Source organism: Podarcis melisellensis (genome assembly GCF_964234715.1).
Source record: "Podarcis melisellensis genome assembly, chromosome: 7".
Lineage (NCBI taxonomy): Eukaryota > Metazoa > Chordata > Lepidosauria > Squamata > Lacertidae > Podarcis > Podarcis melisellensis.
In genome coordinates, this window is record NC_138539.1 from 21,748,093 (window position 1) to 21,766,626 (window position 18,534).

At 39.0% G+C, this 18,534-nt stretch overlaps 1 protein-coding gene across 25 annotated transcripts in view; it reads right to left on the reverse strand.

Moving 5' to 3' along the window:
- RIMS2 (regulating synaptic membrane exocytosis 2) overlaps positions 1-18,534 on the reverse strand; it is a 349,650-nt gene continuing 331,116 nt past the window's right edge. For all 25 annotated transcript variants that reach the window (XM_081918599.1, XM_081918609.1, XM_081918610.1 and 22 more), the window contains 5 exons: positions 10,878-11,019; positions 9,138-9,250; positions 8,916-9,017; positions 6,826-6,965; positions 1-3,167 (listed from right to left, as the gene is read on the reverse strand). In XM_081918599.1, coding sequence (XP_081774725.1) covers positions 2,949-3,167; positions 6,826-6,965; positions 8,916-9,017; positions 9,138-9,250; positions 10,878-11,019 — 716 coding nt within the window. In that variant the 3' untranslated portion in view covers positions 1-2,948. The remainder of the gene's footprint in view (positions 3,168-6,825; positions 6,966-8,915; positions 9,018-9,137; positions 9,251-10,877; positions 11,020-18,534) is intronic.

Here is an 18,534-nt window from a genome sequence, read left to right on the forward strand (position 1 = left end):
TTCTGTAAAGAAAATGTTTTATTTAAAGTGTTAAATACCATCACCAGAATGAATTTGATTTACATTAGTTGGTGTTCATTAACAGGCCTAATCTGCCCTTTTCTCCCCCAATGTCAATTCCCTTTACTTTTAAAACAGACTATGTACAAGACAGCTGTGGTCACTGGAAGAGTGCTATTTACATGACTAAATTATAAGTAGAGTTGCAGACATGTGAATATCTTAAAAAAATACAATCAACTTTTAAAATAAATACTGCATAATGACCAGGTATGTACAGACTTTCCATACGGTCATGTCCTTCTTGTCTCAAATAGAAATAATTTAATAATAGGAATATGCATAAAAGAATGCATTGACTGCATGTCACAGTATCAGGAAGAGAGTCATACGTCTTAAAAAATGGTTTTACTCCTAAAGGATAATGCAAAGGTATGTCTTTAGCATTCATGGGTTGCCATATACAGGTGAATGAAATAATTTAATCACCAAAATTTTACCAATCTTCTTTAACTTAATACATGTAAGTTTGGCGGGGGAGCAGTCATTCCACTCTAGTAATTTTCTTGTGGATGCATGGAAATCCCATCAGCAAGTGCTTCTCCCTTCATTTCAGAAGAGAAGCATCTCCATACCAGAGTTTTTCCCCACTGGTATACAGAGGGAATTCTAAATAGCTGCATGTGTGCAAATCACCAGGCATTTTAGCATCCGGGTCCATGGTGCTTGTGCATGGTTCGTGAATGTACTTAATGGACTGTGCTCATAATTTTGATTTATGTCAAATTGTACCATATAAAAGAAAAGGCCTTAGAAGAGACACCTATTTTTTTACTTTTGCCATCCTGTGATGCATGTACATTTTGGGATAACACTACAGATTTTTCATACAAAATCAGAGTACTTGTGTGCATGGCCTTAATTTAAACAGTGTATATTCAAATATTATTGCAACACTTAGACATTAAACAATAGGTATGTATTAAAGGCATCTAAAGACACAGAGAAAAGGATGATGGACTTGAACATCAACAAGTTACATTCCCTTTCATCAGGAAATAATAAGAGATCAGGACTTAGAATACCCCCACCTTTCCACCCCTCCTTCCAGTGGTACTAAATTATCTGATACATAGGAGACAGATGTGTATGTTTCTTCAAATACCTGTGGTATCTGCATTTAGGCTCTTGGTGATGGTGTCAAAAAATTAGTAAATTGCATGTACTTTATTTAAGGCGTTTAAAAATCAGCAGGTGAAATCCTGCCATCACTTAGGGCATGTAAATACCACTAATTGAAAGACAGATGCGGGATTGCAGTTTGAATTGTGACTTTTAATGTCAGGCTGATATTCACTGATTTGCCATCACATAGTTTATAAAAACTGAACAGAACAGCTTATTTGCTATTTATTGTGACCCTAAGTGGGTAATAATTTGTTTGGCTCAGTGCAAATTATAAGATGCTGATATTTAGCAAGACAAACATCTTGTATTTCTTTAAGACCATCCAGAAATGATAGTTCAACCTTTGAATGAATGATGCTGGTGCTGAAAACAAATTTATTGAAGACATTTTACAAATGGCCACATGATTCCAGTATTTTGCTGTAGAATTTAATTTGAAGGTGACAAAAAAAGAAATTAAGTTTCCATGCACTGTACAATAAACTGCAAAAAGTTCAAATTTTTTATCAAATACATGCTGAATTATTGTAATGTACTCCCCAAGCCATGTTGCAAAATTCTTTTCAACATGCTTGAAAAAAGTTCTTAAACAATATTCTGTTCCTCTCAAAGATTTCAGAAATGCAGAATCATCTGCAACCCTGAACCAAATATGGGGCATGAGAGTAGTTAAGTCAAAAAGTAGCGGTTTCAGAGTATAATGATCATCCTGGGAGGTAGGAAGGGAATGAGAGAGCAAAAGGAGGGAGGTGTAGACAAGAAGGGGAAAAGAAGTATACAATTTGCACATATCGTTGAACTTTACAAGGCTTGTACCTTTTACATTTAAATAAATTTAATATATTACACTTATTTCTTGTCACATAAACGTAATTTTAAATATTTGCTAGAAATTATTTATTTTTCATTTATGTCTGCCAAAACACAGACCATGATTGGTTTAAAGAATGATAAACTTGGTGTGTCTTACCACCCTGTTGCATTCTCTCCCTTTTAAAACCATGCACTAGTGAAATTTATTTTTAAAAATAATATAAATTGTTGAAAATGGCTGATTTATTCTTTTTTTTTTTTGCAAGTTGCAGCCCCAAGAAAATAATTTAAGTGTTCAGCATAATCTGTGTCCATGCAAAAAAGTTTCTTTAATTTCATACAGTACAGTATAGCCACAGAATTTTATTTTTCAGAGTCCACACACTGGAGTTGACTCCAGCAGTAGCTGAAGTTATGAAGCCTGCCACTATAAGACTTCAACCTTTCTGATAAGGCAAGGTTCCTCTGCTGCAAATAACGGCTATGACAGCTGGCGTTCCTTTAATGGCTCTTTTCTTCCATCCTTCCGATTGTGGCATAGCTTCTTTGGGTAGCTCCATATTTCTGTGGCATAACCAGGCTTGGGTGGGGACGAGGAGAAGGGGCAGATAAAGAAAAGGGAGCAAGAAAATAGATGTGGCATTGAAAGGGATTCTTGTTGCATGAGACAGCTTGATTCTTTGAGTTTAATCCATGGCTTCAGATTGGACTAAAACTTGAGTGTCACTGAACTCCAAACCATTCAGTTCTTTCCACCTCCACTCCTTCACCTGAGGACTTCCTTTAGAGCACAATGTGTGCAACTTCCTCTGAGAACACAGGATCGCTTTTGTAGCCCTAGAAACAGGCTCCGAAGACACAACATTAAGCATGCAGTGTTACCAGGGTTTGCGACCTGTTAATTTTTTTTTGTAACGCTGGTTGCTATGACAACAGTTTCACAGCTGCTATGAACGAGCATAAGAAGGTCCTGTTGAACTTTCAAGAGACGACTGGGAAGCCCTTCTTGTAAGAGGGGCTAAAGTTGGATCTACTAGGGATGAAGGGGGGAAAAGTTTGAACCAGCCAATCACCATATTGGACAATTCCAGTTCGTCTAAAAGTATCTGTGCCACTCCCATAAAGGATTTGTGATCCATGCGTCCATAGTCTCCCCACACGATAATCTGTTGAGTTAAAAAAAAGAAGGCATAGGTTTTAGGAGTAGGGCAAAATGAAGTAGATTCTTCACGTCAATTAACAAGAAGATCTAGAATCAACAAATGGGAAGTTTCGGAATCTTGCCATTTCCTAAGGTGAGCAATCTGACAAACCTGGGCTGGGCTCCCAATCACTGTGCATGGATCCAAGTGCTGTTACACATATTCTGGGACTCTTCCCTTGTTAATCTTCTGACTGAGGTCTCTCAAACTCCAGATAACCCTGACTTTTGGAATCCAGATTGTGGCAAGAATAGCCTCAAATGTCTCGTTTTTATTCTACTTCTTGTACAAACAAGGATTTACCCCCACCCCCAACACCTTGGAGCTGAGCCTGACAAAATTTCAACCTCTCTCTTCACTGTTTAAAGCAGCTTGGAAATCCAGCATGTGTTTGGTTTATGAGGTATCTGCTACCATGCTTGTGCATAGTGTTATTAATCTGTCCTGAGATCAAACTTAAATTTTGCCATAATTTCTGATATTCTTCAAATCTGCTTTCCACCGAAGTTCACAGAATACTAAGGCACTAATACTGAAACAAGCAGGAATTGAGGAGCTGCTTGGCCACATATGAATGGCAGGACCTTCCTTTCGTTATAGAGGGGAGCGGAATGCCAGCATAACATTTTCAGTGATATTCATTTCTTGGATTTAGCTCTCAGTTTGTCTTTTTTTTTTTTTTTATAAAAATTTTTATTAAGATTTTTTACAAATACATATTTAACAAACAAAATAGGTTTCATAACATCTTTTCATTCTATTGCGGACTCCCTCACGTCTCCCGCTTCCACTCTCATCATTAAAAACGAATTTTTCCAAGCAAATTATCATCTTGATTATACTCTTAAGTGCGATATTTAGGTTAAACTCAAATAAAAAATTATAATTTAATGGTAGACAGTTATTTCTGCTCTGGCTTCCTTGTTAGGATTCAACCAAATTACAGTACTTTTGTAAATAAATCTTAAATTTCTTCCAGTCTTCTTCAACCCTCTCCTCTCCCAGGTCGCGGATTCTGCCAGTCATCTCAGCCAGTTGCATATAGTCCATCAGCTGCATCTGCCATTCTTCCAGTGTTGGTAGATCTTGGGTTTTCCAGCTCTTAGCAATAAGTATCCTTGCCGCCGTTGTAGCGTACATAAAAAATGTTCTATCCTTCTTTAACACGTTCTGGCCGACCATGCCCAGAAGGAAGGCCTCTGGTTTCTTGGTGAAGGTATACTTAAATACCTTTTTTAACTCATTATATATCATTTCCCAAAAGGCCTTCACTTTAGGGCAGGTCCACCAGAGGTGAAAGAATGTTCCTTCATTTTCCTTACATTTCCAACATTTGTTATCAGACGAATGGTATATTTTAGCCAATTTCACTGGGGTCATGTACCATCTATATATCATTTTCATTACATTTTCCTTCAGAGCATTACATGCTGTGAAGTTCAGCCCGGTAGTCCATAACCTTTCCCAGTCCTCAAACATAATGTTGTGCCCAATATCCTGGGCCCACTTTATCATAGCCGATTTAACCAATTCGTCTTGTGTGTTCCATTTCAGCAGCAAGTTATACATTTTTGAAAGTACCTTGGTCTTAGGTTCTAGCAGTTCTGTCTCCAGTTTCGATTTCTCCACCTGGAATCCTAACTTTTTATCAATCTTAAACACTTCCTTAATCTGAGCATAGTGTAACCAGTCTCGCACTTTATCTTTCATTTTCTCTAAACTCTGCAGTTTCCAATTGTCTCCATCCCTTTCTAGTATTTCCCAATATTTTGGCCAATTGGCCTCCATATTGGGTCTTTTTCGGGCCTTGGCCTCCAAAGGTGACAGCCACCTCGGTGTTTTGTTTTCTAATAAGTCTTTGTATCTTGTCCAGACATTAAATATTGCTTTTCTGACAATATGGTTCTTAAAGACCTTGTTGATCTTAACCTTGTCATACCATAAATATGCATGCCATCCAAATGCATTGTTAAAACCTTCCAAATCCAACACATCCGTGTCCTCCAGAAGTAGCCAGTCTTTTAGCCAGCAGAAAGCTGCGGCTTCATAGTACAACTTTAAGTCTGGCAGGGCAAAGCCCCCTCTTTCTTTTGCGTCCGTTAATATCTTAAACTTAATTCTGGGCTTTTTGCCCTGCCAGACAAATTTGGAGATATCTTTCTGCCACTTCCGGAAGCACTCCGTTTTATCTACAATCTGCAAAATTGGAGGTCAGCAATGATGGAGGTCAGCAATGATTGGAGGTCAGCAATGATGGAGGTCAGCAATGAAATTTTAGAGGGGAAGAAGGCGCCAGAATCGTGGAAAGAAGCTTTCATCACATTGATACCAAAATCGGAAACTGAAAAGACACAGCTTAAGAACTACCGTCCCATCTCCCTTTTAAATGTGGATTACAAAATATTCGCAGACGTTTTGGCAAGTAGATTCAAGAGGGTTTTAAACAAAGTAATCCATAAAGACCAGGCAGGCTTTCTCCCAGGTAGACATATGTCTGCCAATACAAGGAACATTATAGATATATTGGAGCTTTTACAAACAGACATAAATACTAAAGCTGTTTTAATTTTTATAGACGCGGAGAAGGCCTTTGATAACATATCCTGGAAGTTTATGAAAGGGAATCTAAAAGAAATGGGAGTGGGCCGGGGGTTTGAGAATGGGATTGATGCAATATATTCAGAACAAAAGGCTAAACTGATAGTTAACAATGTGGTTACAGAAGAGTTTAAAATTGAAAAAGGAACACGACAAGGCTGTCCGATTTCCCCGTTACTATTTATCTCGGTCCTGGAGGTGCTCTTGAACACGATTAGAGGGGACAGGTTGGTGGAAGGGATACAGGTCGGAGCGAAACAATACAAACTTAAAGCGTTTGCAGATGACTTAGTTCTGACATTACAGGAGCCAGAATCTAGTACGAAAAGAGTACTACAACTAATCCAGGATTTTGGTCGGGTGGCGGGATTTAAACTAAATAAGCAAAAAACCAAGGTGTTGGGAAAAAACTTGACAGATATTGAGTCGGAACGGTTTCAGAGAGAGACAGAGTTAACTGTGGTTAAGAAAGTTAAATACCTAGGGGTAAACATAACAGCAAAGAATTTGAGTCTGTTTAAAGATAATTATGAAAAATGTTGGTCTGAAATTAAGAGAGACTTGGATAGCTGGTCAAAATTGAAACTTTCATTGTTAGGTCGAATAGCTGCTATTAAGATGAATGTATTGCCAAAAATGTTATTTTTGTTAGCTCTCAGTTTGTCTCAGCAGAAAGTGCACAGAATATAAAGCCATCTCACTCAAATTATATGGAATATCAAACGCTGGATGCATCTTCTTGATAGAAATAAATAAAACACTAAGAATGATACCACCTGCTATTCATTATTCATTAACTGGCTATTTGCTCTTAAAGATTTGTTGTGTTAGTAAGATGGGATACGATTCAAAATTAGTGTTGCAGGAAAATACTAATCTGCAGATATTTAGTTTAGAATAATAGAGAGTTTAAGAGGCAGCTATGTGAGAAAACAGCATAAGGGAGCAGTCAGATTTAGGCATTTCAGTTAATGATGCTAGAAGGGAAGGGTTTTAGATATGCATGGCTAAGGGTGCAAATTACCTGTAAAACTTTCCCTTGGGGACTTTCTTCAAATGACAACAGCTGCTGGTAAAGAGGTTCCAGCGTTTTTCTTGCCACCTTTGTTTTCTTTTTGGCTATACAGACTCCATTTTCTAATAGATACACCTTTACATATGGTGCTTTGGGGAGAAAAATATAAAGATCTGTTAGTCACCAGTTTTTGCACATTAGCTATGCAGTTTTAGCACCTTATGGAAAATCCTGACATTTAACTGATAAATACTTTAATTAAACACACACTCATACATTTCATTTATGAGCATTTATTCCCAAGGCATTCTGGATAGCCAACCTGCTTCAGTTCTCTCCCTCCCTTGGCACGATGAAGCAAACCAGGTATGTTTATTTATTTATTTATTATATTTTGCAGTCTTTACTGAAAAGTTTTCTATACACTTTATAGTAAACAGCCTCAATAATTATTCATTTAACTGAGAAAATAGTAATACAACTGTAATAATAAAACATAAAACAGTCAATTATTATTGTTTACAGCTTCATCCTGGCATGACTGACAATTCTGATTTTCAAGAATTAATGGCACTACAGTGATACCTCGGGTTACAGACACTTCAGGTAACAGACGCTTCAGGTTACAGACTCCGCTAACCCAGAAATAGTACCTCAGGTTAAGAACTTTGCTTCAGGATTAGAATAGAAATCACACGGCCGCAGCGGAAGGCCCCATTAGCTAAAGTGGTGCTTCAGGTTAAGAACAGTTTCAGGTTAAGAACGGACTTCCAGAACAAATTAACTTCTTAACCCGAGGTACCACTGTATTGCTTCATGGCAGAATAAAGGAAAGAGGGCAAGTTTGTTGTGATTTTCAGTATTAAGAAATGCAGTTACAGTCGTACCTCGGAAGTCGAACAGAATCCATTCCGGAAGTCTGTTCGACTTCCAAAATGTTCGGAAACCAAAGCGTGGCTTCTGATTGGCTGCAGGAAGTTCCTGCAGCCAATCGGATGCCGCATAAGCCCTGTCGGATGTTTGGGTTCCAAAGAACGTTCACAAACTGGGACACTCACTTCTGGTTTGCGGCGTTTGGGAGCCAAAACGTCTGAGTACCAAGGCATTTGGGATCCAAGTTACAACTGTAATGAAATTCTAGATGCCTGGGAACATATACTGGCTGGTAGTGGTACTCCAAGGTTTCAGGTAGGAATGACTCTCAGCCCTACTTTGAGATGTGTGGGATTGAACCTAGGACCTTCTGCATGCAAAGCAGATGCTCTACCACTGATCTACAGCCCTTTCCCTGTAGGGGAACGTAAGAACTTTAACAGTAGCCTTGCTGAATCAGGCCAAAGGTCTACTCCAGCATCCTGTTCTCAGACAGGACAACCAGAAGGAAAGCCTGCAAGTGGAACATCAGTGGAATAGCACTAACCCAACATTTGTCACACTCAGAATAGACTTATGCCCACTGATTTCGGTGGGTCTACTTTTTGTATGCCTAAGGGGTTATCAGTCTAAGGGTGTTTTTATTTGGAGTTATTTAGACCCTGTCTACTACCTGAGGTTCTTGAGGTAGTCTACAATGTATTTAAAATGCAATAAAGTAGTTATGAGTTACTAGGGGGTGGGGGGAGTAGCAGCGGCAAACATGTATTTGTTTCCTCTCAGTCCTCAAATGTTTCAGCATCACTCTGCAGCTGAAACAGCTGCCAAAGCTACAAGGCTAAGTTCCTCACACTGGGCAGCTACCACCAAATCGAGAGAGCAAGGCTGTTAGAAATCTTCCTCCAGTCCTCAGATGTTGCTCTGATGCGGAATCTTTGAAACTCAGCTGGTCTCATAGGAAATCATCCTGGTCCCTAATAGTAAGAACTGCCATACGTTTGCCCATTGATTACGTGGGTCGAAGCTACATAGTTAAAATACTTCTACATTTAATATATGAAATTGATATATCAGAGAAGTTGGAAGGTTCAATTAATCTGCTTTTAAAAATAGTTGTATAGAGGTGGCCTATGAGACAAGCCTTTGGCTATTGTGGCTAGAATAGTTTCTGAACCAGAATGTTCATGTGCTGCCATGTGCTTGGGGTTCAGGTGTATTTCTCTCACCTGGCAGTGTCTTTGAACCTGGTTTTACAACAAGGCCTCGGGCTCGTATTATTTCCACCTCCAACTGTCCCTTTTTGTCCATCATTCCAACCTGGATATCGCCTAAGGAGGAAAAAGAAAAACCCATGTATTGCAAATTAAGGATACAAAGAAGTAAGGTAATTCATGGGAAACCATCTTTTCCCACCAATTGCAGCCATATAAACAAAATTAATTTCTTACCCATTGCCGGTGTTGCCAGTGTTTGGCGACCAACAAGCTGTGCAGGGCCAAGTCCATCCAGAAAGTCACTGAACTGGCTGTCCGCAGCCAATCGCACACCAGGAAAAATCAAACTAATGGGAAAACAACCATTTTTTAAAATAACAAGTTTCTAAATAATAAAAACAAAGCTATGCATACTGTATTACGGATCTGGCCTACAACAGGGTATCCACTTACGTATATGCACCAACAAACAGTAGTAAGTTTAGGCACTGGTGACATCAAGATTGGATTACTGCAATGCACTTTATGAAGAGTTTCCCTTGTCTGTAGTTATTGCAGAATGCTGCGGCTCAGTTACTGACAGGAGTGAGGCCCTGTCAGCATTTAACACCTCTACTCAGAGATCTGCACTGGTTGCCTATTTGCTAGTGGGGCAAGATCAAAGTGTCACTATTAGTATGTAAAGCCCTTAAGCTTGGGACTAGTTTACTCACAGGATCACCTTGCCCCATTTATGCCCACTTGCCTGCTTCAAGCTGTAGAACTGGCACTGTTACAGGTGTGACACAATACCCATCCCATAATTTTAAGAAACTGATAATTTAGCGAGCAGCACCCACACTCCCTGCCTGCTAACATCAGGCACTTGCCTTCACTCTATTTTCAGCACCTGTGAAAATGTTGTATTTGGGCCAGCCCTTATACAGACTTGTGGAAGTTAACAGGATTTATATCTTTTTAGCTGCTGTTGATTTTAATCATCTTTTGAATATTTTAAATACCATTTTTTACTTTTTTAAAAATCAATTAAGTTTAACGTTTTATTCTATATTCATTTAAATCTTTGTAAACCGCTTAGAGGTATACAGATTTTCAGCCAGGGGCAACCCGGATTCCAGGCTGTAACTACCAATAATAATTAATTTTCTAATCCAAATGCAATTTTGTTTATGGCAGAAAAATGACCTTTTATACTTCTTAGGCATCCATTCTTTGACTGCATTCTTTGACTAGCCTGTCTGACGTAAAGCCATATGTTTCTAGCTTTGGTTCTGAAAAGTTGACATGATTCTGGAAGTTGAAGTGCTATACAAATTTTGTTACATAACTAAACCAACCGTTATGGGCATATGTATAATATGAGCTACTGCATTTGTGATGTCCAAACTCAGCAAATATCACCACTTACTCCTAAAACATGAAAAACCCTCAAGGTACTCCCACAGAATCTGTATAACTCTTGCCTCCAATTTACTTATTTTGTTCTTCATATGAACTAGAAGTAGCGAGCCTGTGATTCTCCATATATCGCTATACCACAGCTCCCAGCATCCCTGACCACTGCTCTTGCTGGTCAGGGCCAACGGAGTTCAACAACATCTGGAGGCCCAGAGGCTCCCTCCCCTTGATACAAACACACCACAGGCATATATTAACTATGTCCTTCCTTCACGTGCATTACCCTATGAGAGAGGAGGACACACTACAAGCAACCGCCATTTTACACTTGTTCAATGCACATGTCATCATGCACATCACTGCAACCTGGAAATGACCGGAAAAGGGTGGGTGGGGTGGGTGGGTGTGTAACGGGGAGGGCTTACACATTCTCTGCTGATGGGGGGGCAGAAATGCAACCCCTGCACAAATTGGGGATTGCCCAGCGTGACAAACAATCTGCAGTAGAAAAAGGAATCAGTGATGCTTGGTTTCTTTCCAAAGATCGGAACTTTATAACAAATGTCTCGGACTTACTTCCCCTCTGAGCTGTAACTGTTCATGCTGCCGTCTGTGGATTCCCGGCTGGCTTGACGTGTCATCCAGTTTCTCATCTCCACAGCTAGCCCAGTTTCTGTGCTTCTCTGGACTGTGCTCTTTAACTTTTTGCCACCTGCTTCTAAAGAAATATAACGAAATGCTTAGTAGTATCGCATCTCTACAATAAACAGAATACCTGGAAGAAAACGACATAATCCCTATTGTGTCAGCATCTTTTTTTTGGAAATCATATTTTTAAAAATTATAGTTGCACCCTTGTGCAACTGAATTACATCACAAATGCTTAAAATATAGTGGTTGTATAACTTAAATGCTTTTTATGGGAACAATGAGAGGGAACATGAAAGTCTGATCTTGAAACATATCAAACACTTACAGTTAACCAGATGTATACTGTATGCATGAAAATAACTTCGCTTAGCGACCATTTCCCTCCAAAAATTGCACCGAAGCAGCATTGTGAAAACCAAAATTTATCATGGCAGCCATTATAATAACCATTGTATTTTACTTCTATTTAGCCAATGCACAGCTCAATTTTGTACATGTCTACTAAGAAGACAGACCCACTGAGCTCAAATCTTAACTAAGCATTTGAAGCTAACCCTCCCCCCAAAATTGAAGTAGGATGTGGATGCAAACATGTCAGTTGTCACTTGAATTCATTTGTATTTGTATGCTTTCTCCTCCATGTCTTCCATTATCAGCATGACCAAAGCTCAAAAGACTTTACAGTCAATTTGTTTCATTATTGTTGTTTTAGTATGGTGAAGAATGCTTTAAATATATTCCATATAGCAGGTATGGGGAAGCTTTTTCTGTTGAGCACTGAATACCCTTGGGGTAATCTGTTCAGGGCTAAAGCTGGCAGTGGGTGGAACAGTAACTGTGTCTGCTTGGTTTCAGCCTATTATGTTCATATGATTTAAATTCAGCGCAACCTCTGTCAACCTGGTGACCTCTACAACTTCCATGAGCATCAGCCACACAGCTGCACCTGCACCTGGAAGACACCTGCACCTGGTTGGCAGATGCTACCTTACAGTACAGCAAGCACAATGTTATTGACTCAGTAATAATAATAATAATAAATCCTAAAATAACAGAAAAATGCTAGTGGGCTTTACTGTAGGGACAATAAATGACATTCAAACCATGATATTGAGCTTTCTTGCCTCGTGTCCCCTTCTGCCACTATGAGGAACAGAGAATGATATGAAATGTGCCATGACTGTAGCTGGAGATCAATTGATGAAGAAATAGGACCCCCTTTTGTGTGAGTGGAAATGCCTTCTTCTACTCATGCAAGTAGCCATTTGGAGTCAACCAACAACAACTTCAAGAACTTGGCACACCTGATCTGCAAGCAACTTGGTATACAAGATCTGCCTGATGAGGTCTACAAAAGTGCTAAGTTTCAAACCAGTTATGTGTTCATGTTTCTCTTCCACTGCAATTTATCCTTCCAATGACCCTTATGAGGCCCATAAGATCCAAAGCAGAAATTCAAAGTAGGTTTCTACTATGCTGTCTTAGACATAGGAACCAACTCTTAGGGACCGAGGTCCCTTCGGCACCCCAAATAAAATATTTGAGTGGGCCAGCCCCCAGTTGATGGGCATTGCCATTCAAATAGTGCGCATGCACCGTGTCATGTGATTGATTATGTGGGACAGGGCTTATGTGTTGTTCAAGTTGGCAGCCCTGGTCTTAGACATGGTCATGCAACCTGTTGAAGAGAGATTCCAGCAGCTACAACAATATAATTCCAATATAAATATAATATATTTGGCCTTCTACTTCCTACTCCTGAAGATGCATATAAGGCCTGCAAGAATTTGGAAAAACCATTGCTGCATAATGGAAACAAAGATACTGACGCTGAACATCTGTGCTGTGAACTTACAGCAATAGTTCAAAGACTTCCAAAGTCTATGCCACCACAAGGAGTATTTCTCTTCATACTACAAGCAAAAACTCCTGGATAATGTGCCTGATGTTTCTGTTGCTCTAAGGATCCTCCTCACACTCCCAGTATCAGTGGCAAGTGGTGTGTGATAGCTTACATATAGAGGCAGTGACCATTTTGTGCAGGGGTTTCATGCCTGGCTCCCATGTGCAGTGCACATAAGTCTGCTCTGCCCTCTTCTGGATCCAAAAGGACTGCATGTTGGCGGTCACACATCAACTGGACGTGCGCAAAATGGTCGCCGCTGCCTGTACTCAACAATGTTGCAAAAGAGATTAGTTGGCTTGGCAACTATAAGAATTGAACATGCCCAAGCATCAGCACTGGCCCTGACAGAATCGGTGACAAAATCTGCAAATGAAAAGGCAGGCAACGTGAGATTTTGATGCGCCTGATATCGAAACTTTTAAGGGACTTACATTTTTTACATAACAATGCACAAAATGATTTGTGTGCTAAATGATTTTCTTTGTATTTGAGAAGGATAATCAGAGACTGTTGTATTACTTATGATTGCAATTAAATTAGTGGTTTCAAGTTTTGTGCTTTTCAGTTTTTTTCTACAAGACTTCGTTTTTAAATCAAAATTAGCATTTTGGGGGCAGGGAAGGATTCAAGTAGGTAGCCTTGACCTGGATGCAGAAGAGCCTGGGACTGGCACTGGGGACGGGGAACTCATGGCCTCCAGATGTTGTTGGACTGCAAGTCGCATAATCTCTGATCATTTGCCATGCTGGCTGAGGGTGATGGTTCCTCACCCCTGCCTAGAGCATATGTGCTCTGGGGTTTCGGGTTGGGTTCTTCACATGATGTCTCAGAACATTGCTGTATGTATGTCTGCACAAAGGCCACAGAGAAGTGTAAATACTTCAGCTGACCTGTAATCATAGTATAAAACTGGGCAGAAAAAAACCCTGCTAGCCTCATGCAGGTCAGTTGTGAGAGTCAACTCTTAATGCGACACTTGCAGCAGGAACAGATCAAGGCTGCATATCTGTACACACATACTTCAGAGTAAGTTCCACTAAGCAAAATTAGGCTTACTTCTAAGTAGGCATGTTGTGATTCAACTGCACGCTATTCTTCCAGGGGATCAATGGGCAGCTCTAGACAACCTTGTTCCAATTTGGAACTAAAGCTACATACATAAGGAGGTCTCATATGGAATAGTATTCACCACAAACAACTGCTTTAGATTTGATATGCAAAATTATTTAAGGTCATCTTCACATGATTTAATCATTATTATAATACAAGCTGTCATGCTTTGGAGTAAACATGCAAGTACATTTAATTTATATTCATTCCAAAGGAAGGTTAGGGATGCAGATGTTGTCAAGCATTATCACACATCCCCCCCAAAAAACCCCACCCAGGAGTTAATTAACAACGGCTGGTAAATATTAAGCAACTCTAAATAAATAACTACTGCTGTATCATTATTCTCCTGTTTTAGGCTGCTTGTGCATTAATTTCAGTAGCAATTCTGTAGTCCCACGGGCAGAAAACATTTCCATAAAGTGTGAATGCTGAATATCACAGGGCTCCATTATTTTGTTTAAAAAAATTGGGTTCTGAAAGTTATGTAGCTTTTTTGTTTTCATTTTGAAGGACACCATGTATTAGCTACAAATATTGATTGTGGCACCTGCTGGTGCTCTCATGGATGCAAGAAACTAGCACACAAAGTGGCCCTAATCCAGAGGTAGCCACTGTGGAATCAAGTGTCATGGGTGACCAGCTGGGCATCTATTACTAGCACCTGGAGTTTCGAATTCCTATATGGATTGAGACATAGATAGAAAATGGGTAGGATTTCAATAGCTGTATATGCTTGTGAATGGCCATCTGCATGCAAATATGTCTCACTGAACTGCATCTTCATATCTGAATTGGTGCAGCTACCCTTCCAACCTTACTGTAAGGGTGGAAAACTTACAGAAATTTATTAAAACAAGAGAGAGGAGAGTATAAATTAAAAGAATTTAAGGAATTATCAGGGAAATTAACAACATGGATACAATATCATCATTTGAATGAAGTATTTAAGAAAGATAGGATACAAGGGTTTGGGAGAAAATATCACAACTGGAGAGAGACCTGTTGGAATGTGATGTGAAAGTGCTGTCTAAAATGTGTAAAATATTATTGGAACAGGAGACAAAGAATGAGCAAGTAAAATCCTCAATGATACATTGGGCAATAGATATAGGTCATAATATAGACATGGAAGAATGGGAACAATTGTGAAATAGGGATATAAAATTTACAGCATGTTATGGTCTAAGAGAAAATTATATGAAAATGATATATCAATGGTATCTAACACTGAGTAAACTGGCAAAAATGTCTAAATCTAAGTCAAATAAGTGTTGGAAATGTAAAGAGAAAGAAGGTTCTTTTTATCATATATGGTGGTCTTGTAGTAAGGTTAAAGCTTCCTGGGAAATGATATATAATGAATTGAAAAGGATGTTTAAAATAATGTTTGTAAAAAAACACACCCAGCTTTTCTTTTGGGAATTATAGGGACAGAACTACCCAAACTGTACAGAAGCTTATTCATGTATGCTACTACAGAGGCAAGAATGTTACTCGCCGCAAAATGGAAATAAGCAGAAGACCCAGCAAAGGAAGAATGGATACAAAAACTTATGGAATACACAGAAATGGCTAAATTTACCGGAAGAATAAGAAATCAAGATAGCAAACTTTTAAATAAAATAATGGAACTGGCTTATTGAATATTTGCAGATAAATTGTAAACAGATAAGAACATTGGCAGCATTATTGTAATAACCTGCGGTTTCATAGGAGTATATATTGAAAGTAGATGAATAAATGAGCAAACTTATGTGGATATGCAGAAGATATTAAAAATAAATTTGACGAACAGCAGAAAGAGGGGGAAGGAAGTCAAGTTTTGAAATGTTAAAATGATTGTGAAATTAGTGATATGCATAAACCTGAAAAGGGTGTGTGTGTGTGTGTGTGTGTGGACTGGTGCAGCTAGGCACAGCCTATACATATGGAAGCTATGCATAGTACCATCCCATGCAGGTTTACAATCTGTTTATATGTTCAAACCCCCTACTGTGTAGGCAAACATTGACAAATGTGTGAGACATTTTAAAAACAATGTACTAAATATACTAAAATAGTTTGGTAGTCTTTGTTAAAATTTAATGTGATAAATTTTGACCTCAGAGGAGATGGCTGTATGGAACTCAGATTGTACACAGCTGACCCCAATTTAAGGCCTATTTTTACAGATGGCTCTTGAGAAATGCCAGGATGTTCTCACCTGCTGTCCAAACTTAGCTTCTATTTCTCACACATCAACTATGTGCTAAAGGACTTCAGATTTTAAATCCTTGTTTAAAAACCAGCATGTCTCTACTGTATTATTTTGGCTGAAAATAAAGTATCCATAGTGTGTGTATGTGTGTGTGTTTTCTAATGTTAGATAAAGATCTTCTTGGCACTTCAGTTCATCAGCATTTGAAGTCCATTTCAGTAAATGAGAGAAAAGGGTAAAAACATCCAAATATATATGGAGCAGCAAGCACTAAAACCCACTTAGATACTTGCAATTTGAATCAGCAATTTGAAAAGTAACGCAAAGTTGGCCTGAAAGGTGCTGAAAAAGCACCTTGTGATGGGGGGGGGTTTGAGCAGTTGCAAGAGGTAACATCTGTTGGGAAATGGGCAAATGAATGAGAGGGATAATCCTTTTTAGTTTTTGCTCTGATGCAAAAAACTGTAAAGATAAAAGAAGAAAAACCAGGAAAAAAGAATTTCAAAAGCAATTATCACAGTTGAAGTAGTCGTTCTGTCTATGGCATATGTAACTCAGGATAGATCTACATATTGTAAAAAATAAAATGGTTCTGTACCACTACAAAATTCAGGTTTCGCGTCTCCATTAAAAACCAGATAAAAAATATCTCTGCCATGTTGGAGAGAAAAGTCCTCATTTAGACACACACATGCACCATGTTTGAATGTGAAGCTCTTGCAGGACTACATTTTTAATATGGGAGAGGCATTTAAAATGTGATCAAATTTGCATTCATGTGAAGATCAGTATGTGCACACAACACAGGCCATATTGTTGCTGGAAGAGGTGGTTCTACATATTCAAGCTTATGCAAGCATACCTGCATCATCTTTTGGCAGAAATACCATTTATTAATATTCTGACCCATGTATTTTGGTAAGGCTGCAAGAGCAGCTTCAGATTTTGAAGACATCATTTGCCTTATAACCACATTTGGACTACTGTGTCCTTCACCCCTGTCCAAACCAAACAGCAGAACAGAACTACTGTCCTTGATTGTACAATAGAGCAGTGAAAACAGAGGATGACATGGATACATTAGAAGAAATGGCCTTGACCTTTCATGAGAAATTTCTGCATGATGCTAAGCAAGCCAATCAATTCAAAGAGGTCACACAGTCAAATCCATAAAACACCAACTGCCAATGAAAGAAAATGTTGTTGTTTTAGCCACTGGTCATAACAAAAATACGGTAAGTTCAAAACCCACAAAAGGAATGTCAGACTAGCATCCACAGATTTTACCAGTCCAGATGACCAACCTAGACAAATGCATCCACAAAGTATCAGTGGAAAACTCTGCTTTTGAACAAATACTGGGCCACCAATAGCAAGCACCGCTACCCTCCTACACTTTCTTATCCCCAATGGGATTTACTTCTGGATTAACATGCATAGGCTTGTGCTGTAAAAGGTTTAATTTTGCAAATGAGGCCAGTGCAACAATTCTGGAAGGAGCCAGCCTCCCACTTGATTTATTATCAGATTTAACTGTGGGGGCAAATATTCAATGCCAGCAGTGTTGCATACACAACACACCAGAAACAAGACTTGCTGAAAGTCCTTCTTCCATACAACTTTTAAAAGGTTCAGGAACTCCGTCCACATTTTCACTGTACAAACCCTGGACACAGGTCAGAGTTGGTGCTGGAGCTGGAACTGGATCTAATGAGTGTTGTAGTCTGAAATATTTAGAGGGCACTGGATGATGAAGGCTGCTATAGAACCTCAAGAAGCGCAAGTACATTTATACAATATTTTATTTCAGTTTATCTGTATGCTTAGTGCAGAGCAGATATTCACAATGCACTCAGTGAGAAGTATCATGGAACATCTTCTTTTCCCGTGAGAAGGTGGGATCTGACCAATAGAAATGATAGCCACTATTTGATAATACTGTCAGCCACAGGAAAATTTCAAGGTGATTAAACCTAAAGCAAACGCTTAAGTGCACCTATTTCTAAAGATAGTTATGGTATGCTATGCTATTCTATACTATTTGATGGAAGCCGAAGATTAACGTGGCTAAAGTTTAATAAATGAAAACCCTGCAGTTCATTAGTAAGGCTCTGTTTACAAGGTTTACAAAGTTTGTTACCCTGAACCAGGAGCCCTGAAATCATTTCCACCTCTGATTTGTGAGCATGTCTGAAGGGTGAATCAGGGACTGAAGTGAGCTGAACAAATCCACAACCTTTTAGGGCTCCTGGATGGGTTCTTTTTCATACCCAGATAAGCAAACAGGCAAACCACTGCAAAATTATCTCCAGAGTTGTGTGATAAATATACAGAGCCTGGTGAATGAAGCAATACATATATTTAGA